Below are 24,010 nucleotides of genomic sequence, written 5' to 3'. Positions count from 1 at the left end.
CGGCCCCTAGACTGGGAACCTCCATATGCTGCGGGAGCAGCCCTAGAAATGGCAAAAAGACAAAAAAAAAGAAGGGGGGAATCTATGGTTTCAACTCTCTTCTGAAACAAAAAGCACTGGCAGCTGGGGACTGGGCACCAGGAGACTGTGCAGCCGAAACTTGCATCCAGATTCTGACCCTGACCCTTGGAGGCTGAATAGCCCTGAGCTTCACAATAGTGAGTCTTAGTTTGCTCACCCCTAAAGTTGGGGAACTATGAGGATTAAAGGAAATGATGTACATATGGCACCTGGCTGAGCTCACCTGTGCTATGCGAGTCCCCTTTTGCTTTTTTTTTTTTTCCCCTCTCTTTTTAGGGCAGCACCCATGGCATATGGAAGTTCACAGCCACAGCAATGCAGGATCCCAGCCGAGCCGCATCTGCAACCTACACCACAGCTTACAGGAGAGCCAGATCCTTAACCCACTGAACAAGGCTAGGGATCAAACAAGCATCCTCATGGATACTAGTTCCACAGTGGGAACTCCCAGTCCCTATTACTCTTAATTTTGGTCCAGCAGCAGAGATCACTCGAGCTTCTGCTCACTAATGGTTTCCCTGGGACTGGGCAGCTTAACATCTCTCAGCTGCCTGAATGAGTGCATGGATGGGTGGATGGACAGATGAATAGATGGACAGACAAATGGTTGGATGGGTGGACAAATAGATGGATAGATGCATGAATGAATGAATACATCAATCCCCCAAGGGGCGGTGGCTGGTAGTCTGTAACTCCCTCTACTTCCTAATCTCTGCATTCAAAAAAGAAACTTTGTGGAGTTCCCTGGTGACTCAGCATGTTAAGGATCCAGTGATGTCATTGTCGTGGCTCAGGTCACTATTCGATCCCTGGTCTGGGAAATTCTACATGCAGCAGGCATGGCCCAAAAAAAAAAAGAACAAAACCTTGAGTTGAATATACAATTCCAGAGGCAAATGTGAAAGAGAGACAGAGAGCGAACAGATGGCAGATGGTGAGGAACCAAGGACAAAGGACTGTGATCCCCCCAGTAGATGGACCCGTCACCAGTCCCTCTTCTTCAGCCGTGTTCACTTTCAAACCCTCAACTCCAGTTTCCAATTTTCTTTTCTTTTTCTTTCCTTTTTTTTTTTTTTGCTTTCTAGGGCCTCACCTACAACATATGGAAGTTCCCAGGCTAGGGGTAGAATCAGAGCTACAGCTGCTGGTCTACACCAGAGCCACAGCAATGCATGATCTGAGCCGTGTCTGCAGCCTACACCACAACTCACAGCAATGCCAAATTCCCAGCCCACTGAGTGAGGCCAGGGATCTAACCCACATCCTCATGGATACTAGTCAGATTCATTTCCACTGCACCATGACAGGAACTCCCTCCAGTTTTATTTTCTTTTCTCCACAGGCTGATACTGACCCCAGGCTGCTCTTCACCCAGACAGGATGAGAGTGTCAGGTACGGCCAGGCTCTGAGGATTCTGAGGCTCAAAGCTGAGGTTTGGAAATAATTTTTGAAATCAAACTGGTTTGGGAATCATTTTTCTGTCAGTATTGTCTGCCCATCGTGGTCTCAGAGGCCATTTGGCTTTATCTGTTCTCAACTGGTCAGGCCAGAATGCCAGAAGGAAACCAACCCAAGGAGAGCCTGAAAGACTGTAAGAGGTGACTTCCTGCCTCTAGGCTGAAGGGCTGGAGAAATGCCGGCACCACCGCCCCAGCTGGCTGCCATCTGGAGATTGATCCTATCTTGGAAAATTTCACCCTGGTTGGAAATTACAGACAAAATATTTGCCTCCAGGAGGGCTATGGATGGGTTGGAATCCTCAAACCTCAGAATTGGGCACAAGGAGAGGCCTTTGCTTTCTGGTTTACACCCTCGTGCTGTACCCTCTTTGTACAGATAGAGAAACTGAGGTACCAAATAGGAAAGTGACACCATTCATTCATTCATATTCCCAAACACCAGTGAGGAAGTGAAGAGCATGCATTTTAGAGTCAGTTCCCTGAGTCCACGGCTCACCTCTGTCACTTACTAGCCAAGTGACCAGCTCTCTGAGCTTCTGCTTCCTCATCTGTACAAGGGGGATAATTAATAGCATCCAATACAGAGGGCGACAGAGAGGATGAATTGAGATGATGTATGTAAATGCTGTTCACCCAGTACCTGACACAAAATGAGTGTTGTACAGTGTTAGCTGATGCCCTAGAAGACAAGGGACCCTACAGACCCAGCCACACCCCCTGGGACCCAGGATGCAGTCTCCTCCACCACAAGGAGCTTGAGGCCAGCATGAAGCCACAGCTGCATTCAAGGCTGAGGAGGAAGGATGGTGCACAGAGAGGTCTGGCCAGGAGCCATGGAGCTCGGCCTGACAGTTGGGCTCTGCTGGGGGCGGGTGGCCAGCAGAGCCCCGAGGTGGGAGTATGGTGTAGCCCACTTCAGCGCTCACGGAAGAGTGAGAAAGGGAGCAGGTCAGGGAGTTTGAGGGCTCTGTCACACATGCAGGGTTGCCCCCCAGTGATGCATGAAGGGTCAGAGAGCAATCTGGCTGAGGCAGGGGAGGCTGTGACAGTGAGGCCACTGTGTGTCCTTGCAGAGAGAAATGTGTGTTATTTGTTGTGGCTTTCAGGGGGAGTTGATGGAAACTGCAGGGACCAATCCTACTCCCCAAGCCACCCTGGAGGCTGCCTGGTGGTGACAACTGTAACCAACAGGCTTGGGGCTCAGTGGCAAGGGCATTACCATGTGTCCTCTGTGACTGAAGGACTCCAGCTCAGAGGGGCCAAGCCCCTGTATAAGGTTACACAGCAGCAGCTGGAAGCCCTGAGTGTCCCTTCCTCGCACGCCAGGGCTTGCCTGCCTTCTGCTCTCCTGCTACAGTTCTCAGGCCTCCCCTCAGCATGCTGATTCCCAGGCCTCATCCCTGGAGATGCTTTCTGGAGGGCTAAGTGGAGCTCAGGAAGGTGGATTTCTAGCTTTCCCTCCCATCAGCACCACTCTGGGGGAAGTTGCCATGTAACCGTGCAACACAATCTCAGCATTTAGTTATCACATGGATTCACAGTGGTCTCGCCACGCCCAGGCTTGGACTGGTCCACAGCCCTATAACATGTGGTCTTGACTTATAACGTGGGTCTCACTGAGGGGATTTCAGGAGGACTTGCATGTAGTCTTGCTGAATAGCCTTGAGATATGTTCTAGTGTTGTGGTCTCACAGCAGCATCTCCTTGTCTACAGGTCTGCCTCGCCTCCTGGCCCTCATCTTTGTCCTGGTCACCACATGGATCTTTGTCCGCAGCTACATCAGCTTCAACATGAAAACCATCCGCCTGCCCCGCTGGATGGGTGAGTGGGGCTCACTACTGGGGAAAGCCCTGCAGACCAGGGCTATGGGTCACCAATCTATTCCCCCTCCATCTCCAGATGACCCTGGAGATGGCCAGATATGGCAGGGTGGGGCCTGCCTTTGGGACCCCAAGCATGTAGGATAGGACAAGAAAGCAATCCCCAGGCTGTCAGGAAGGCTGGGAGCCCATGGGGAACAGAAAATTATTCTGAGGCCAGAACATGTGCTTGCATCAAAGGCCATTTTGGAAATGTGACCCAAGAAGGAAGGACAGAGAGAAGAAGAAAAGCAGGGAGGGAAGGACAAATGGAAAAACCTCCCTGGGCCTTGAGTGCCTTCTATCTGTTCTTGCTCTTCCCTCCGCCTGGAACCCTCTTCACTCAGACCTCCCTGTGGCCAGCTCCTTCTGAGCCCTCAGGCCTCTGCTCAAATATCACCTCTCAGAGAGGCCTTCCTGACCACGTAGCTATACCTGCACTCATTTGCTTCCTTTTCTACCTTAGCCTCTCTCATGTTAGCATGTTTCCTTCAGAGCACAGTCATCATCCATCATTATGTTGTTTGTTTACTTGGTTATTGCCTCTCTCCACCCCTTGGAATGTGAGCTTTCTGAAGGCAAGAATTTTTCTTGGGTACATCCATCTCTCTCTAACACCTCAGAGCAGATGCTCAGTAAATATTTGATAAGTAAAAGAAAAATGGATGGGTGGGTAGATGGATAGATGGATGATGAATGGATGGGTGGGTAGGTGGATGGATGATGGATGGATGGATGATGGGTGGATGGATGGGTGGATGGTGGATGGATGGGTAGGTACATGGGTGATGGGTGGACGGTGATGAATGAATGGATTGGTGATGGATGAATGATATATTTTAGCTGCTTTACATGCATAGTCTCATTTAATCTGCACAAATTCCCCATGGGACAATTCATGGCATGTCTGTGGAATGGACTCACATATGACCTCACATTGTGGTTTTATCTGTGGTCTGAGAAAAAGAGAATCTCAGGGAGATCAAGAAACTTGCCCAAGTGTCCCTTTTTAGAAGTCAGAACAGGAATGGGAACCCAGGTTTCCCAGTTCCAAATCCTTACCAAGGAAAGAGAGAAAGGGAAGGAGCTTATACCTCTGGATTTGTACTCCTTAAAGACCAGGAAGCATGCTTATTGACATAGTCAAACATAATAACCTCTAGTGGCCCAGGCCAGTTCACAGCTTCGTAGTAGTGAGAAGCCAGTCACCCTGCCTTTAATGCAAACTCTCCACAGAGGAGTCTCAGAGAACCCTTACCTCATCATCATAAAGCGTGGCTCACACCCAGGTCAGGATGATTTGTATAGATATGTGATGGCCACCATGTCCCTGGGCTGAGAGGATCATGCTTTTACAGACTAGAGATTGACTTGGCTGTGCTGCCAGCCTTGGAGGAGATGTGCCCAGGTCAGTGCAGGAGGCTGGGAGCAGGAGTAGATTTCAGGGGCATCCTCTAGAAGATTGAGCCACGACCTGGGTAGGAGAGGGGAGTGTTTGAAAGGACACCGCAGGAGTTGTTTCCGTCTCAGAACTCAGCTGCCTTGAGTTTAAGAAATCAACACCTCCAACCAGCCATCATCAAGCAGCTGCTCTGTATTAGTCCCAAAGACCCCAAAATGAGGACCACATGGCCCCAGGTCATGGTCTGAGCTGGGGGGACAAACAGACTTATTTACAAAATATACAAAACTGCAAGTGCACTAACATGGTCCAAGTCTTGCAAAATGATTATCGTGGCAGGAAAAGCGGCAATGCAAAGCCCCTGGTGTTCAGATGGTGAAAGGGGAAACTGTGTTTACTTCAGAGGCTCCTGACCTGGTTGCACACACCCCACCTGATGATGTAATGCATTAGTACAGGAGCACATATATTACTATGGCACATTTTTAATGTTCTTATTACTATATTGATAGATAGTTGGTTTCCTTTTTAATCCAATCTGTTTTATTGTATGCATTTAATAACTTACTTCTGGGAGAGTAGAAGTGCTGACTGTCTCAAAGAGAAGTGGGAATAAATTTATTCTAAGGAGAGTTCATAGGCTTTTCCAAATGACCAAAGAGGAATATGATACAGAAATCAGATGATTAAAGAATTTCTCATTTACTTGATAAATTGGGCAGGGTTCTTTCAGGTGAGAATGACAAACCTAACTGTAATTGGTTTAAACGAAATAGGATGTCTTTTTTAGAGTCAGGTAATTGGGAAGTCCATGGCATCAGACTTCAGGTATGGCTGGATCCAGAAGCCCCCACAAACCCCTAGAGTCTGTGTATCCCTGGGCTCTGCTCGTTGCTATTTAACCTCATTCCATGGCCAGCTTTCTCTCCAGGGCAGGCCAGCTCGCAGATGCCCATTTTCCTGCCTAGCTCTCCCAGGGCACATACCAACTCCAAGAAAGGCCCCCTCTCTTGGAAGGAGGAAGGTAGTGTTGGGACTGACCCAGCCTGGCACATGTGCCTCTGAGGCGGGGGAGGGGTCCACCTTCTGAGGACCAAATGGAGAGTGTGTCACTGCAGGTGTCCCCCTAACCCTTCCAGCATTTCTGTGTCCACTTGGACCCTGTCCTCTAGGATTTAATGCCAGGCTGGTGGGAGAGCTGATGCAGACCCGCAGAAACAAACAGCATGCAATGTAAGTATATGCGAAGCCTCTTGCAGACAGTTGGTACAGTGGGATTTAGTGGCTGGACAGTGACAGCCCACAATCCTGCCCTTCCCAAAGGCCAGAACTGTAGCGCTAGGCTGGGCCCTTATGGATCCTCTCACTGGGTCATTTCCACAGCCAGCCAGAGTGGGTGTGACAGCCCCTGCTGTGCAGGGAGGAGATGGAGTTCCAGCAGAGAAACTTGCACAGGGGCACACATTCTCAGGCTCCAAGTCCAGTGGGTCTCACCATAGAGGCCCACTTCTTTTTAACCAGGAAAGACTCATGTGTGTATGTGTGTATCTTTGGTGTGTATGTGTGTCTGTGTACATGTGTATTAAGTGTAAGTACATGAATCTGTGCACATGCTTGTGTGTGTGTGTGTGTGTGTGTGTTTAGGTGGCAGCCAACAAGCAAAGGAACCCTCCCAAATGAGATGAGCTTTTCAGCTCATTTCAGTACCTGCACTGGGACAGGGACTGCGCTTGGCCAGCCCAACCCCACTCTAAATTCTTTCTGCTCCCCGGCTCCCAGCCTCTATCCTGTGGGGGGTGGGGGAGAGGAAAGCAAAGCACTTTCTAACCAGATCCTGTCTTCTCTCCAGCAGGTTCAGTCTACAAGGAGAAACGTGAGTGTCTACCCATCCCCCTGTTTCCCTCGGGGTGCTATGCCCCAGGGTTCTACTCTCTGCCCTACAGGTTCTAGGAAAACCTGTTTCCAGAGGCTGGCCAGCTCTCCCTTCCTATGGCCTGATGGTGCCTTCTGAAAACCCCAAGTCCTGTGGCCCCTTCTCAGCCATTCAGACTCATGGGGAAGGCTCAGCTGTCTCCCTTCTCCAGTCCCCACAGCCTGCAGCCTGGACTGCACCCCACCCCTGCCTCCCCTCTCTGACCCCCCCCCACCCAGCTAGGAACCCCAAGAATGCAGGCTGTGCTTATTAACATCACTGCATTGACTCCAGAGTTGGCTTATGGTTCCTACTCCAAAGTCCTGGGGCCATGTTGGGCACTACAGACTCCCCCAGAGGCAAACAGAAGAGGTACTGATTGTCTATTTGGGGGAAAAGGGCTATATGTGCCAAGAGAATTGGGGCACAGTGCTCTGGGCTCCAGAAGGACCACCTGCTTCCAGTGGGGTGGGGTCAGGGAAGACCTCAGGGATGAGGCGGCTTTTCAGTGGTGCCTGTAGAGGAGGGACTGGTCTGTACAAAGGCCTAGGGGCAGGGAAGCTGAGGATCTGGTGAAGATTGTGGTGGCAGAGTCAGGGATGAGAGTGTGAGGGGTGGAGAGAGCATAAGGAGGTCAGAAATGCTGAGAGTTCTGAACTGAGCTGCAGTGATGAGCCCGGCCCCCAAGGTGCAGAGGAGGGGGAAGGAAGGGCCAGTTGTGATAGTAACAGTAACACTGCCTGAGTGCCTACTGTGTGCCAGGCACTGTATTCAGAGCTCTACAGGCATCTCATGCAATCCTCACTACAACCCAGTGTAGGTGCTGTAAATATCCCCATTTTATAGATGAGGAAACTGAGGCTCAGAGAGGTGAAATCTCTTGGCCAAGGCAGGGCAGCTGTAAGTGGTGAGGTGGGAGTCAAACCATCAGAACCCACTCCCATACCCCCCCCCCACATATCCCCACCCCCATCTAGCCCAGAGCCCATCTTCTCAATACCTCCTTACAAGAGGCCACACATGCAGGTCCCCCTCCACCCCAACATGGTGGTGACCAGGGGGATACAGCTCCAGGAGAGGGACTTTACCTGACTGAGAAGCACAAGGGATCCCATGCACTAGGGGATTACAGAGAGCAAAGACTATACACCAACATAAACCATTCACCCCACACCCTCGGCCCTATCTCACTGCAGCCTCCTGAGTCGCATTCTAAGTAGATACAGATTGTCACTGCATCTTGGTTTTGAACAAACAGATGCCAGCCACTGAGGGGAAGGCAAATCCAACACACACTGCCTTTTGCCTTGATGGCTCCCACAGTAGACATTACCAATCAATCCCAGCTCTCTTTCCCTCCAAGCCCACAGGTAGCTGCAAGGCTTTATCATCAAGCCTATAAGAGTAGATTCATTGACATTTAAGAGGAAACCTATTTGACAACCCTGATCTAAACCAGCTCCCTCCTTTTACAGTTGGAAAAGCCAAAGGGGGAGATTTTTGGCAAGTCACACAGCAGATTACTGAAGTCAGCCCAAGTTCCCTGGCTGCACCCCCTCCAGTGCTCAGCTCCATGCTGAGCAACAGAGTTGGGGTTCCCAGGGGGATTGGGCAGCTTAGGAAGCCCCCTAACCCAAACTCACAGAGCAAATGCCCCGCATCCCAGCAGCTGAGACCCGGGGCCTCCTCCCCCTTCATCTGGTAGCTTGACCATGAAGGCTGGATGGTCAGAAAATCAAGTCTGGAAAAGCCTGCTAAGCCAGCCTGTTGACATTAGGTTTATCAGACTCAACTTCAGTTGATTAGGCTCTGGGCAAACTCTTAGGGTGGTCCCCGAGGCCTGGAACAACCCCTCCAGCACAGGTGAGTACCTCTGGTCTCAAAAGCAAACTGGTCTCATGGAGTTCTCCTGTGACTCAGAGGGATAAGGATTCAGCATTGTCACTGCAGCAGCTCAAGTCACTGCTCTGGCACAGGTTCGATCCCTCAACTGGGACCTTCCACATGCCATAGGTACAGCCAAAAAAGAGAGGAAAAAGAAAAGTAAACGGGTTTCTCAGAGGTCCCATGTGGCACAGTGAGTTAAGGATCCATCCGGCATTGTCACTTCAGTAGCTGGGGTTGCTGCTGTGGTGCAAGATCAATCCCTGGCCCAAGAACTTCTGTGTGCTGTGGGAATGGCCAAAAGGAAATAGTAAACTTAGTAAACTGTTTTATCTTTATAAGGGAGCCAAGGGTGGAGCCCTAAGCCTCACAGGAGATGAAGACTCCCTCAGCCTCACCCTAAACCCTTTGTAGGGCGTTCTCCAGAGGGCGGGAGAGGGGTTGGATCCACACCTCCAGCCCTCTCTCTCTTGAGACACAGGCCAGGACACCCACTCAGGGGTGTCTTGACTGCCGGCCCTCTCATGCCATGTTGGAGATCTGGCTACACCCCCCAAACAGGTGTGCCAAAACTCAGGGTGGCAAACAAGAGCCTAGGATGGGTGATCCGCTCAGTCTATCAGGGCTGCCCACTCTGCAGAGGGAGCCCTGGTGTGGGCTGCATTTGCTCCTAGGAGGGGGCATCTTTACCTACCCAGAGGTCACGGGCTTGCCAAGCTTGCCACTAGTGGGCTGTGTCCCCCCCAGATGGGCATTTTTCCTGATCCCAAGAAGGCTCCCTCTAGGCTGGTGAGGGCCCTGTAGACCCCAATCACTCTCCCAGCTTTGGCTCAGCCCCGCCCAGGACTTTAGGTGTTTCTTGTGAAGGCAGATCCAGTCCCTACCATGCGGCAGGCCCAGAAGTTATCGGAATGATTTAACTAGATAATAAAGATAAAGTGCTGGCCACAGAGCCTAGCACACAGCAAGCCCCCGGTGTGAGTCAGCTTCTGTTAGGAAACCTGTGGGTGTGCTCCAAGCACGCACTGGCTCAGCTCAGCCAGACACCTGGTGAGGGGACTGGTAGAGAGAAGGGCTGCCCCATCACAGCTTTCCCTCTGCAGGTGAGTTTTCTCTGATGCCCTGTTTAGTCAGGTGGTGCTAAAAAGCACGCATTAATATTCATTAGAAACTACCAGGCTGAAAACGCCGGTGACATTGCAGTGGCCGTGTTTGGGGGACCCTCTGCCTCTCCTGCTGTTCACAGGCCCCCTGACTTTGTTCTGGGAGGGCCCTGTGGAGAGGCTGCAGGTCTTAACAGGCAGCCGAGATAATCAGAGGTCCCACATACAAGGTCCTCAGTGGGTCACAGGGACCGTGCTGAGCACAGAGTGGGAAGGTCCAGAACTGCCTGCCTAGTCCCTGTTGAATCCCAGGGTCCAGCCCATACATAGCAGCTGCTCAATGAAGGAGTGATAAGAATAGTCAGTGGGCACTGAGCATTATCCCAGGCACATTTATCCCAGTGAGCACCCAGTGGGGAGGTACTATCGTTAGCCCATTGCACAGATGAGGAAGATCAAGCCTTGCCCAGGGGAACCTGGCTGATGTAAGGCACTCCCACCCACCATGCTGGGCCCCCAGGAGGATATCCACAGGGCACTCTGCAAGATCACAAAGCTGCTATGGCCCAGGAGAAAGCTCTTGAGAAAATCCCTTAGTCACACTGACTCTGTTCCACCTTTCACTGTTCCGCACACAGGTACTGGGGGCCTGTAGGTTGCCAAGCACTGTGCCGGGGCTGGGGCTGTGATGGAAAACCCAAAAATGAACTCTAGATGTTCAGACACAGAGCTGGTGAGCTGTGCCTTTGATAGGGTTTGTTGGAGGCACTGTGAAAGCACAGAAGGGGCAAATCTGCAGACTTAGGTGGCCTGGGAAGGCGTCTCTGGGAAGATGTCCCCAAGCTGCCCCCACCCCACACCTTGGCCCTCTTTTCCTCCTGAGCCCCTTCCCAAGCCCACCCTAAAGCTGTTCTGTTTGCTCCTCAGCGGTTGTGAAGATTAAGTGTGGCCTCAGCAAATCCTGCCCAGCCAACTTCTTTGCGTTTAAAATCATCAGCGGGGCAGCCAACGTCGTGGGCCCCTCCATGTGCCTTGAAGACCATGTGTGAGTGTCTGAGTTTTTTTTTTTTTTCTTCTATTCATTCACTCATTAGCAAGTTCAGAGACCTGGGGGCAAGACCTGAGATCAGCCCACACCTTCCCCGTACTTCCTTTTATTCTAGGTGGGTGAGGCATTGATAATCATGATCCTAACAGCTTGCGAATCTGCCAGGACCTTGCTCAACGCATCACAGGATCAGTTCCCTCAGGCCCCCAGCACTACTAGAGGCAGGGCCATAATTCTTCATTTTGTAAAGATGAGGAAACCAAGGCTCAGACAGTGTTACCCAGCTAACCTTTGGGAAAGTCAGGATTTGAGCTCAGGTCTATCTGACAGCCAAGCTGCTGGCTTCCTATGAAGGGGAATGCCTATAGGGAGTGTTCAGGATCAAGATCCAGGCATCAAAGCCCAGATGCAGCAGGTGCCAGGGCTTCAATCACATGCAGGAGAAAGACTGTGTACCATTCTTTCTAGGTAGTAAAGGCCCTGAAATAGCAAGTTCATTCTACACAAGAAGCCAGATTCTAAACCTAGCTCCAACTCACCTAGGCAAAACAGAAATTTTTACTGGTTCATGTCTCCAAAAACCAGAGTCAGTGGGCTTCAGGACCAGCTGAATCCAGAGGTTCAAACCATGTCATCAGGGCTCTCATACCCTCTTTAGCTCTACTTTTCTCTGTCATTAGACTCAGTTTTCTCTACTGAAAATGGGCTTCTTGTGGGGAAGGAGGGAGCCACCAGCTGTGCTGACATAACAGCTCGGTCTAGCACTAGTCTGGGTCAAGCTTTCCTATCTGAACTAACTCTGCAAAAGTCCTGAGCCTGGGGCTCATTGGCTGGCTTAGGTCATGTGACCATTGTAGCCAGCATCACAGGATCCACTACTCGTCCAGGCCTGAGAGAGGGGTCCAGCCTAAGACCCTCCTGGCCCGAGACAGAGAAGGACAGTTTTCCCAAGGAACTCCAAATGACAGGGGAACAGATTCTGGGAGGCAGGAACATGGTTGGCTTCACGTGGGGACCCCTGACACCTCAAGATGGCAGCAACATTTCCGGCTCTGCCTTTCTCCTGGCTGGGGCAGATGGGCTGGCCCTGCCTGCAATACCTCAGAGCCCCAGGCAGGGCCCCTTGCTCTTCCCTGAGCAGACTGTTCTGGCCCAAACGTGCCATGAGAGACTCCTCAGAGAATCCAGCCCACTGCCTGTTTCTGGGAGAAAACAGATGGCTCACTTTATTCCGTGTGTTTCCCGGTGCTTCTGCATCACACTGTGTGGGCCCTCTCAAGGTTCCAGAGTCTCAAATGCAGAGCATTCATGCCACACTCGGGATCAACTGTTGTATTTAGTTTTCTTTCTTCTTCAGGATCATGAGTCCCGTGAAAAACAACGTGGGCAGAGGCCTGAACATCGCCCTGGTGAATGGTGAGTTGCTGACCCATCCCCAGTTGGCCCCAGCATGCCCTTCAGCCTGGCTGGCCTGTGGGAACCCAGTCCTACCTGCAGTTGTGGCCAGGCCCCTGCCCCCTACACCTACCCCCACTGGATACACTGCTCCTATGAAACGTGACCCCATCCTCAAGGCCATCCTGGCTTAAACCAACACACATGAAACCATAGGGGACAATGTGACATTACAAACTGAGTGCACACTTTGTTCATTCTCTCAGCAAATAGCAACAGCAGGCCCTGTACGGGCCTCTGGGAGTCAGCTGTGATCTAGAAGGACAGTCGCTGGCTTCACAGCCCCCTGTGGACATCCATGAAGTTCAGAAAGAATCACACTGTGGCAAGCACATGTGGAGGAGGAAAAGGAAACACAGTTCTGGGAGTGGGACATAGAGCTGGAGGCATGGGTAATCAGGGGAGGCTTCCAGAGGGAGGTGATGGTCAGCTGAAGCCTGAGGGATAGTAGGGGTTGACCAGGAAAAAAGAGGGAGAGGCTCCCTCCAGGCAAGGGAACACTGTGCTGGGAGCAGGGGAGGGAGGAGAGGGCTTGGGGTCCACAGGGGCTCTCTCTGGCTACAACATGGAAGCAGGCAGTGGTAACAAGTGAGGCTTGGGGGGGCCAGCAGAGCTAGAGGATCAGGGGCTGAGTGTCCTGCTAAGAAGGATGGACCTGAAGCAGAGAGGAATAGGGAGCCTGGTAAAGCCTTTGAGCAGGGCCTGAGGGCCAGGGCCAGGACCAGGCAGTCTAGATACCTCCTTCCAGCTTGGAGTAGGGAGGCTGGAGGCAGGGAGACCCAGGGAGGCCCAGGGTCTCACTAACCCTGCATCTTCAGCAGGCGTTGCGCAGGAAGCGAAGTGCAGGCCAAGCCTGGAACAGGGTGGGTTATAGGGGCAAAGAAGGACCAGATGGTCTGGCCCCAGCCAAGCCCCTCCTGTCTGCCTTCAGCTCTTAGATGGGGAGCAGGGGCCATTTCCTGGATCTAAGAGCTATTCATTCCTGGGACACAGGTGAGGATGGATGGAAAGGAGGCACAGCAGATGCAGGAAAGGAGGTTCAAGCATGTGTGAGGTGTGACCACATGGCCACACTTAGGAAGTAATGGGGTAAGATTGGAACATTGGCCCTCTGCACTTACAGGAGCCATTTCCCCTCTGCCAAGAAATCCTGCTGGGTCAGAGAGAGGTCAAAGCCTGGAACAACAATGGAACTTTCCTGGCTGGGGTCAGAGAGCAGCCCTAGAAGAGTGTGGGCCAGGAGGGGCAGGAAGCTGAGGGGGCTGCTCCTCGCTCAGTCTTGAGTGGGAGAGGGAAGCCTGGTTCCCCCTGTGGCTGCACCTTTTAGGGAGGCATGCAGGCAGCTCAGCTTGTCTCAGAGCACCTTCCAGGCCTGCAGACCCCGGAAGACTGGAACAGCCTCAGTGTACATGACTGTTCCAGCCAATCTCCACTCACCTCCCCCTACCCCCCCCCCCAGCGGGGAGGGCAGTAAGGTCCTCCAGCTACAGCTGACCTGGCTGAATATTTAGAAAACCTCAGAATATGCTCCCATGAGATGGGCTCAGACAGGACCCCCTTCCCCATTCCTCTCAGAGATAAAGACAACCACTGATAACACTAACGCTAACATTTACTGTGCTAGCTATTTGGTTGAGCCTCATCACAATGCTAGAAAGGAGCTGTGCTCAGAGTCCCTGTTCTCCAGAAAATCACTGGGGGCTCAGAGAGGCTAGGCAACTTGCTGAGGATATACAGCCAATAGAATCATTGAGATTTGAACCTGCATCTGGCTGACTCCAGGTCTTAATCGCTCAGCCGAAAGACCCCCCCCCTCCCCCGCCACCTGCCATGGCATGCCAGCTGTGGAAATTCTAACGAATTCCTCTCAGGGGCTCAGGGTCCTCATCTGCATAATGAGCCAGAATAACAAAAAGATGGCTAAAGATGGTGCTTCTCAACCTTTTAGACAGCAGGGCTTCCTTTGAGAAACTGTTCTGGTCTACACTTCCTTCCTCCCCCCAGTTCCAGAAAAATCCACAGATGCGCACAATCACAAAAGCATTTTCACTGGCTTTAAAGATTCCCTTCCAAGAACCCCAGAGTTGAAGTGCCTGGAGGAGCTTGGACACTAGCGGCTCCAAGAATCCTAAAGGGGCTGCAGTGTGATCTTGCCCACATCTGCTAGGAGAGCTGCCGCCACCCAGGCCCCTGTCTCCACCCTCATCTCAAATCCACAAATTCAATTGGGGGAGGGGGACAGGGACAAAGAAATAGAGCTGCCATCCTCTCTGCAACACCCCCATCTAGTGGCCAAGAGTAAGAACTGCCATTTTCGTCCAGAGCACGTGTAGGTTTTGGACCCTTTGCAAAACCCACAAAAGCAATCCAGATTACTGGGCTCAGGACATGGCAAATTCCTTTGCCTTCAAGAGTTGGAAGACTCAAGTTGCAAATTTCCTATTTAGATGAGAATAATGATGACGACTGTAGTTTATAGCCACTAGTCTGCAGGTAAATTTTATCTTGCATGCTTATTCTTTCAAATATATCTCATGAGTTCCTGTCATGGCTCATCTGGTTAATGAACCTGACTAATATCCATGAGGATGTAGGTACGATCCCTGGCCTTGTTCAGTGGGTTAAGGATCCGGTGTTGCCGTGTGCTGTGGTGTAGGTCACAGACTGGCTCGGATCTGGCATTGCTTTGGCTGTAGTGTAGGCCAGCAGCTGTAGCTCCCATTTGCCCCCTAGCCTGGGAACCTCCTTATGCCATGAGTGCAGGCCGAAAATAAATAAATAAATACATCTCACTTAGTTCTCACCACCCATTTCGCACAAATGCCGAAATTGAGATCAAATGCTAACTTGTGCCGTAGGAAGTGGCAGGGCAGAATACAAACAGATTGGTTGGATTCCATTCCATTTCAGAGACCCTCCACCATTTATGTGCTTGTACCTCCCCGATCAGCCAAGCAATCACTGGGCACCTAATTTAGTCCTGCATGCTTTCTATAGAACCTAATTTTATTCCTCTATTATTCTGTTCTATTTTTAAACCTTAGACTAAAGAGTAGCCATTGTCCACAATAAGACGGGCAGAATGACACATTACGGCAAATAATAGTTCTGCTCTCTCTTATCCCTTAGGAACCACAGGAACGATACTGGGACAGAAAAATTTCGACATGTACTCCGGAGGTAGGTACCTCTGCTGGCACTGAAGGTGAGGGTGGGCTGAGCTCCTTCCTGTTGCAGGGAGGCTACGGGGTGCCAGGGACTGGCTCCTGTTTTCATGGACACAATTAAAAAGAGGCACGGTGGGGTTTGAGGGTCATCCTGCCGCCTTTGAAACTCTTTGCTACTGTCTTTCTGGGCTCTCCTCGATGCAGATCCCGAGGCAAGGATTCGAATGTGATGTTTTATTATGGAGGTAATCTCAGGTTATGGCAGTAGGGAGTGGGGGAGTGTGCCAGGGCCAAGCCCCTTCTGTTCAACCCATGGAACACTTCGGGCAATTGGAACTCAGCCAGTGTCAAACACATGCCTCCGAGTCACACCTAAGGGGAAGGGAGCCAGGTGCTTCTACCCTAATTCCTTGGTTCTTCCCACACAACAGCCCGCCCAGGGACACAAGGGAGGACCTGAAGGCCAGAGAAGACTTCAGGCAAAGAAATGTTAATGCTGCTGTGGGAGGCCAGACATATGTGCCCTGAAATGCTGAAGACGAGAGCATATGGCCCTGCTTGCATATGGCATTTTATTTTAAGGCGATGGGGTCATTACTGAGCCCAAGGATAGGACAAGGCCTCCTGAGGCCCAGGAAGGACAGCTCTGAGGCTCCAAGCTCTCTGCATCTTTCTGCACATGTCTTTTCTTCTCTCTACACAGACATATTTTCTGAGCTTCTCTGCCACATGGACAGTCCTTATTTAGGAAGCCACTTCCTCCTTGTCCTCCACACAGCCCAGCAGCAGGGCACTGACCTACCTGGGCAGGGGGCCCAGACATCTAAGTCCCCACAGGCAGCTTCCTCACCCATAGGCCACTGGGCAAAGCTGTGGGTGGGGCCGGGACTCTCATTCTGGGCTCAAAACATCTTCCAAATGTGGTAGAATCGGTCCCAGGTCCAACATGCCACCTGCTGCCCAGGTCGTAGTCCAGCCTCCCTCCAACATGGGAGCCTCAGTAGGGAGTGAAGAGCAGCAGACGGCCCTGTGCAGGTGGCTGAGGTCTGGGACAGATGAACTGAGCTCAGCCTCCTTCTTGGAGCTCAGCTCAGCTCAGTGTCTCCCCAGGTCCCTGCAATCACAGGGCCAGCTCTAGGCTCAGGCATCCAGGGTGCCAAGCAGGAGACCACGCACCCTGGAAGCTCCCCGCAGGGTGGAAGGGCCCCACTGCTGCCAGTCAGCTGGTTTCTTCTCTCCCAAATCGCCCATCTTTGCCTCACCTCTAGGGAGAACCTACCTCACTGCACCCACCTAACCATGGGAACCTGAGAGGGGAGAAGTCAGCAAGAGGCAGAGAGCAGGAAGCTTCCTTGGCTTTGCAAACAAAGGAGGGGCTGAAATGTGGGAAACGGGGATCTGCTGCCCAGAAGTGGTGGCTGGAGGTATTTGGAAGGTGATCCGTGGCAGCACCCTTAGAGACAGTCGCTGTCCTGGGCTCAGGGCTTCCCATGCTGGCTGTCTTCCAGCCAAGTCCCACCACACAGATGGAGTCTGCAGGGATGGAAGACTTGCCACCTGGAGCCTGCATCAGGGCCCCCACACACCTTTTCCAGGTGTGCCCCCCATGCTGCAGACACACCCAGAGGACTGAGAAGTGGCCAGAGGGATGGGGGGGGAGACAGCTGCTGCTGCTGGGGAAGGTGGCTTAAACAGAGTATGGACAGGCAGGCTGGATGTCCACTTGCAGGAATGCAAAGCCCCTCCAGGTCCAGGATGGAATTGGAGATGGGTGAGAAGAGAGTGGGTCAGGCCATGGGCTGAGAGTCAGGGCCTTCATTTGTTCTCTGTCAAGGACCTTGCAGATGTTTGGGGTGGCCTGGGACCAAATTGTGAAAAGGTCCAGTCTCTGGGGTCAGAGATTTCAGGCTGTGTGACTTGAGGCAGGTGACACGCTCGGACCTCAGGTTGTCCCATCTATAAAAAGAGGTAGCCTTAGTGTTTACTTCATAAGCTGGATGTGACAGTTAAATGATGACCATAGCAATCAGGGGGAGGGGCCAGCCTGGCTGCTGAAGGAGCTGGGGAAGTTCACTTAGTCTTCATCTCTCCTCGCTTCCCTCCTCCTTTACTCCATCCATGTGATTCAGAAGTAAGGGGGTCATCCTTGAAAATGAAAGGGGAAAAAAAATTAAAAGGATGAAACCAAGTTTCATAATGCCTTATTATGAACTTGGATGTACCCATGGCTGGCAAGGAATCAGAAACAGAAACAGTTTTTTGGGTTTTTTTTTTTTTTTGGTCTTTTGTCTTTTTTTTTAGGGCCGGGCCCATGGCATATGGAGGTTCCCAGGCTAGGGGTCCAATTGGAGCTACAAGCCGCCAGCCTACACCACAGCCACAGCAATGCCAGATCCAAGCCACGTCTGCAACCTACACCACAGCTCACAGCAAAGCTGGATCCTTAACCCATTGAGCGAGGCCAGGGATCAAACCCATATCATCATGGTTCCTAGTCAGATTCTTTTCTGCTGCACCATGACAGGAACTCCAAGACCCACATTTTCATTTGGCATTGGGCCCTAAAAATTCTGTAGCAAACCTTACTAATAATTATAATTCTATTAAAATGCACTTAATGTAAACCCAGAGTCATTTCACATTTTATCTTTACCAAAGTGCTCTGAGCAGGGCTATTCATCATCCTTATTTGACAGATGTATCCCCTGCTTTGCCCACTAGGCCAACCTTACCCATACTCCCTCTACTGTTCAAGAGCCTTCTGTACAAGTTACACCATATTCAGAGTACCATTTGCATTGTTAGTATGTTCCTTTGAATTGGCTCGCTTCCTTTTTTTAACTAAAATAAAGATGTCTCAAAAGGAAATTATATCAATGCCCCAAGTAGAAAGCCATTATCATTTTTTTATGCAGAGAAAGTGACTATAAATATAGGCACAACAGGGGAAAAAATAATCAGTGTCGTTGAAGCAAGCTGTATGCTGGTGTCTCCTCAGGTGCTACACACAGACCAGCTCTCTGCTAAATGCAGAGACCTCACAAGTGCAGGCAGGACTTAGATGCAAAGAGAGCCTTGCTTCTCAACATAAACTGTGGGAGCTCAGTGTTCCCTCTCAGTGACCCTAGTTGCTGAGTGGGTGTTCCCTCTAAAGTCAGCACAGACAAGCTGGGTACACTTTGAACTGTGTAGGAGGGGGCAGCCAGCAGTGTACAAAGAACCCACCGCTCCTGAGAGGTGATTGTGCTCAGTCCCCCGGGAGGAGGGGGAGGAGGGGAGAGAACCCCAAGCACCCTTAGCCTGAGGCTATTATCCCGGGTGCAAATCAGAATCACCTGGGGAACTTTCATATTCCAGAACCCACCCCAGACCCACCAAATGATGATGCCCTCACTGCACAGATGGAGCTCGGTGTCAGGCCCCTCAGGCAGGAGGAGAAGATGGAAATGACCCACCATCTTTCTCCTAAATGACCAGCACCCTGGTTTTCCTTCCTCCCCCCAGATCCTAGCCTCCTGGTGAAATTCCTTAAAGAAATTCCAGCAGGCACGCTGGTGCTGGTGGCCTCCTATGATGACCCAGGAACCAAGTAAGTGGGCACCTCCGCCTGCCAGGCCAAGAGAGAAGCAGATCACATACTGCCAAACGGCGAGCTGTTTTCCTACCATCCTGCCAGCTCCAGTTTCTGGCAACTTCTCCTAACCAGACAAGCGCACAAGAGATGTTCTGAGGAGGTTCATCACAGCTGTGGTTAGAGCAGTGAAACACTGGACACACTCTCCCCATCCAATAATAGCCAACTGGTGATGGAAATTATGATGTATGGTGATATAGGATGTGTTATTACATATGATCATAACAGAGGATATACTACATCAAAAATGATGATGCAGGAGTTCCCTTCGTGGTGCAGTGGAAACAAATCCGACTAGGAACCATGAGGTTTCGGGTTTGATCCCTGGCCTTGATCAATGGGTTAAGGACCCGGCGTTGCCGTGAGCTGTGGTGTAGGTTGCAAATTCGGCTCGGATCTGGTGTTGCTGTGGCTGTGGTGTAGGCCGGCAGCTGTAGCTCCGATTCAACCCCTAGCCTGGGAACCTCCATATGCAGCGGGTGTGGGCTCAAAAAGACAAAAACAAACAAACAAAAAAAATTGATGATGCAGAAAATAGTTAGGACATGGAAGAGTGTTCACCCTTTAGTATTAAGTTTTAAAAAAAAGCAGTTTACAAAACAGTTGGCATGATCCCACAGTGCATGGGGGTGGGGGCATGAAGGAATCAATTAAAATTTTACAATGACTATGTCAAGGTGGGGGTGAAAGTGTAAGTAATTTTTCATTACCTTGAGAAGTTCCATACTTTTCAAGTGAATGTATATTTGTAAACAGAAGCAAAATCATGTTGACACCTCTCCAGTCCCTCAGAGAGGCTCCAGGAGTGGCATCCTGGCCACTCTGCCCTGTTTCTCCTGAGTTGAGCAAGGCTGCTCCACCTGCTGGAGGTGGAGTAAGGGTGGGCCAGGTGCCTGAGCTGCTCCTCTCTGCCCTCCGACCTCACCATCCTCTCTGGGCCCCTGCAGGTTGAATGATGAAATCAGGCAGCTCTTCTCAAACCTGGGCAGTGCCTACACAAATCAGCTGGGCTTCCGGGACAGCTGGGTCTTCTTAGGGGCCAAAGACCTCAAGGGCAAAAGCCCCTTTGAACAGGTACGTGCCCGGCGGTCTCCCTGTCCCGGTGAAGTGGGGGAAGGTGGGTGATGATGCCAGGGATGGACGGACAAGAACTGGGGTGGCTTGGAAAGGACACGTGGGGCAGTGTGGGGAGGACCACCCAGCTCAGAGGTCAGGGTGGCCCAAATGGCTCATCCCGCCTGGAAGCAACCTTGACCATTGTACAAGAAGGTGGGTCATATATTCATACAGAGACAAGCACCAAAAAGAGAAAAAAAAAGAAAAGAAGCATGGCAGGAAATCAAGGTGTGGAGGGAAGAAAGCAAAAGGAATGTCAAGGGGGAATCTCACATGAAGAGGGTGGGGGCCAGAGCAGGGGGGGGAGGCCCAGCTGGGAGCACTCCCACCAGCCTCAGTCTCCCCACCTAGAAAGGGGAGGTTGAGCCAGGGGAGCCCCAAGTTCCCTTCTAAGTTCCCTATGGAGAAGGCGAAATTGCCCCAAGAAGGGGACACAAGGAAAGCCCCCTGAGTATGTGGAAGGAATCAGGGGGGTCCATGACATAGGACTCCACAGTCACTGCCCAGGGCGGGGGTGGGGGCGCAAGCTGAGGGCAGCTGGGAGGCATCCCCAGGTGGGGTTTGAGAAGCACTCACAGGAGGAAGGGGGTGAATGGAAGAAAATGCTGCACCTTCTCCCCCTATGCAGGGCAGTCACCATCTGCATCCCCAGCTGAGAACAATTACAAAACTGGGAGAACTGGCTGGGCTTCCCCAGTATGGAGTTGGCCAGTCTCTGGTGGTGAGAACATTCAGCTCTGCCCAGATCTAAGACGGGGAGCTAAGGGTCAATGATTCAGACATAGAGGACCACTTCTGTCCTGAAGGCAGTGGGGAGCCATGGTAGGCTTAAGCAGGAGCGTGACCAGAATCAGATTGCTAATAAGAAAGACTAGTATTCAGGAGTCCCCCTAGTGGCTCAGAGGTAATGAACCTGACTAGCATCCATGAGGATGCAGGTTTGATCCCTGGCCTTGCTCAGTGGGTTAAAAATCTAGCGTTGCCGTGAGCTATGGCGTATGTTGCAGACACAGCTTGGATCCAGTGTTGCCATGGCTGTGGTGTAGGCTGGCACCAGCAGCTCCAATTCAACCCCTAGCCTGGGAACTTCCTTATGCCACAGGTGTGGCTCTAAAAAAACAAAAAAAGACTAGTATTCAGCAAGTGCTGGCCCTATGCAGGCATGAGTGAGCACCTTCCCTGCAGGGCTTATACCCACAGTGAGTAGGTCAATGGTCGTGCAAGAAGTCAGAGCCTTGGAGAAGTTTTAACCAGCTTGTTCTGTGATCTGGGTCTGCAGCCTCCTCAAAGACTCCCTGTCCTCATACTTGGAGAACAGTCTCCCTGGCTGTGCAGGGACAGCACTGCAGAAGGGGCAGGAGTCAGAAGGCAGTGGGGAGGCTGCTGCAGGAATCAGACCAGAAACCCAGCAGCATGGAGCAGGAGGGGCTGTGGGAGGCAGAGAAGAGGTGAAGTCAAGAAGCCTTGAGCTGAACCCCAAGGGGATGGGGTCGGGGGAGGTGCCACCATGGGCTGCAGGAGGGTCTGCCTTGTACGGAAAATCTTGGTCTGGTTTGTCTGTGTGTGTTTCCAAGAGACTGTATTCAAGTAATTAGAAATTACTTTTAAAAAGCAAGGGATAGTGCAAAGTAGTTTGTGATAGAGAAGACCCTCTGTTTACACCCTGTGGGTGAAGGACAGAGGAGGCAGGGGCCGGGGGGCTCCAGAGTGCCCCCTGTGGGAAGTGCCAGGGGCTGGACTCTGGGAAGATGCTTGAGGCTGACCTGGCAGGGCAGGCACATTCTTCCATAAAGTGCAGCGTCCACACCCAACAAAACTGGGCCAATGACAGCAAAGAGGAGGCATGGAAGTAGAAAAAATCAGCACCACCTTTGATGTGGTGCCTATAATCAGCTGAGTACAACCCATTACCCACTGATGAGCCAAAGACCGCAACACGGTGAAAACCATCCTGTCTTTTACTCTCACACGTGGGAACCTGGGATTTCAAGAAGCAGCATCTAGAATTTACTTTTTCTTCGTAAGAGTTAGCCGGTTTTCCCACTGGTAGAGTTTACTATTTACATTTTTTTCTTCCAAAAACTAAAGCCTGAACATTTTCAACACACTCTTAATTGATTGTATCCTACATTTATTATTACATGTATTAATATTAATTTATACATTAATATTAATATTGCACCTCAGTCTCCCCATCTGTAGCATGGGATGATAATAGTAAGTACTTCTTAAGGCCATCATGATGGTTAAATGCATAAGGCAGTTTGTGCCTGGCAAGGAGCAAGCACTCATTAATTGCTAGGATGCTTCTTTTTGTTGTTGTTGTTACTATCATTTGGGCTTCCTAGAAGAGCTGGTAGAGGACTGGGGAGAGGGGCTAAAGCTCTCCGAGGACCTCCCACCCACCCATGCACGGTGCCCCTTCAACCCAGGGTATAACAGTCATGAATGACAAGGCTGTGGTCTCATTTTGGAAACTTTGGGCAAGTCGCATCCCCTCCCGAGCCTCAGTTTCTACATCTGTGAAATGGGCTGGTACTATCCAACCTGCACTGCCTCCCAGTGGGGGAGTGGTGAGGATGGAGTGAAGCCATTTAGGTTTTAAATCCTGATGCAAATGTAGGCCAGAGTCCTAACATTGTCGGTGACTTTTCTCTCTCTCTAGTTCTTAAAGAACAACCCAGACACAAACAAATACGAGGGCTGGCCAGAGCTGTTGGAGCTGGAGGGCTGTGTGCCCCGGAAGGTATATTAGCAGCTGCAGATCTTCCTGGACCGGGGCCTGAGGATGCTCCTGCCTGCCTTGGGCGCCAGAGCCCAGGTCACTGCGAGCTAGGCTGGCAGAAGCTGACAGACAGCAGAAGTGGAGAAGGAAGAGGGCAGCAGTGTGCAAAGTGCTGAGGGCCTCAAATACTTGGCACTCTTCCTGTTGGAAACAAAACCCTCCCTGGGCAGATGTGACCTACCCAGAGGTGGCCAGCCCCAGGGGTCCTGCCGGAGCAGCTGATGTGGCAAGAACAGGTGTGCTTTCCCTCAGAGACTGACTCTCCCTCCCAAGGCAGAACAGAATGGACTGCCCACACCTGAGCACAATTAAATTTTATTCTTGCTTATTTTGAACAAACTTCCCCATCCCTTAATGCACTGCATTTTCCCTGGGATGGAAATGGTCTCGACAGGGTTTGCTGGGGCCATGAGTTCCCACAGGCCAGTGTCGGCTTCAAGCACCCAACGAAGCAGCTGGAAAGGAGGTCGATTTCACAGGGATATCATTTAGGTGTGAAAGAGTCCTTGGCTCCTGGCATGAGGTTTAAGACCTACTGCAACAGGCAGCCAGAGGACCAGCTGCAGAGAATACTGTGACCACCTGCTGTTTAGATGGGAGCTAGAGGAAATCCAGAGCTGGAGAAGGGGAGGTAGCAGGGCATCCAAGAAAGGGTGGAAGAACAGCCAGACCAAAAGGCTTCGGGGAAAACATCCCGGATGCCTCCATGTGGGTTCCCCCGGGAGCACCCCCCAAGATAAGGATGGGATAAGCAAGTCCTTTACTTGGGAAGTGATCCCAGTAAACCCCCATAGTGGATGCGGAAGTGAGACAGGGAAGTGAAGGCAGCAATAAGGGGTGTGTGGGTGAGCGGGACTTAATGGCACAGGTGACCCCTAGGAATCAGAGTAGAAAGCACACCTCAGAGATCTCTTAGTCAGAGGTGAGAGAGCAGGGGTACTTATACACCAACTCAGGTTGACCATTGTTTGAGGGCTTCTGGGGTTGGGACTGATGCGAAATCCTGGGCATGTCCCCTCTGCCCTACACGGCCATCTTGGCTTTACGGAGAGTCCTTAGCCACATCAGTGCCCTACACTGGAGGCCACTGAAGTGGTGAGGC

At 51.4% G+C, this 24,010-nt stretch overlaps 1 protein-coding gene across 4 annotated transcripts in view; it reads left to right on the top strand.

Moving 5' to 3' along the window:
* The window catches only part of FAM3D (FAM3 metabolism regulating signaling molecule D), a 42,668-nt gene extending 19,425 nt beyond the window's left edge, over positions 1–23,243 (top strand). For 3 of the 4 annotated variants that reach the window (XM_047778285.1, XM_047778278.1, XM_047778291.1), the window contains exons 2-10: positions 1,424–1,474; positions 3,257–3,364; positions 6,654–6,677; positions 10,631–10,748; positions 12,109–12,167; positions 15,336–15,386; positions 18,878–18,962; positions 19,955–20,081; positions 22,789–23,243. In XM_047778285.1, coding sequence (XP_047634241.1) covers positions 1,462–1,474; positions 3,257–3,364; positions 6,654–6,677; positions 10,631–10,748; positions 12,109–12,167; positions 15,336–15,386; positions 18,878–18,962; positions 19,955–20,081; positions 22,789–22,878 — 675 coding nt within the window. In that variant the 5' untranslated portion in view covers positions 1,424–1,461 and the 3' untranslated portion in view covers positions 22,879–23,243. The remainder of the gene's footprint in view (positions 1–1,423; positions 1,475–3,256; positions 3,365–6,653; positions 6,678–10,630; positions 10,749–12,108; positions 12,168–15,335; positions 15,387–18,877; positions 18,963–19,954; positions 20,082–22,788) is intronic. The other variant, XM_047778300.1, reaches the window with a different exon arrangement.
* The last annotated feature ends 767 nt before the right edge of the window (positions 23,244–24,010 follow it).

Source organism: Phacochoerus africanus, chromosome 1, assembly GCF_016906955.1.
Source record: "Phacochoerus africanus isolate WHEZ1 chromosome 1, ROS_Pafr_v1, whole genome shotgun sequence".
NCBI lineage: Eukaryota > Metazoa > Chordata > Mammalia > Artiodactyla > Suidae > Phacochoerus > Phacochoerus africanus.
Note: the sequence above shows the minus strand (reverse complement) of the source record. Positions and strands in the feature narration are given on the sequence as shown.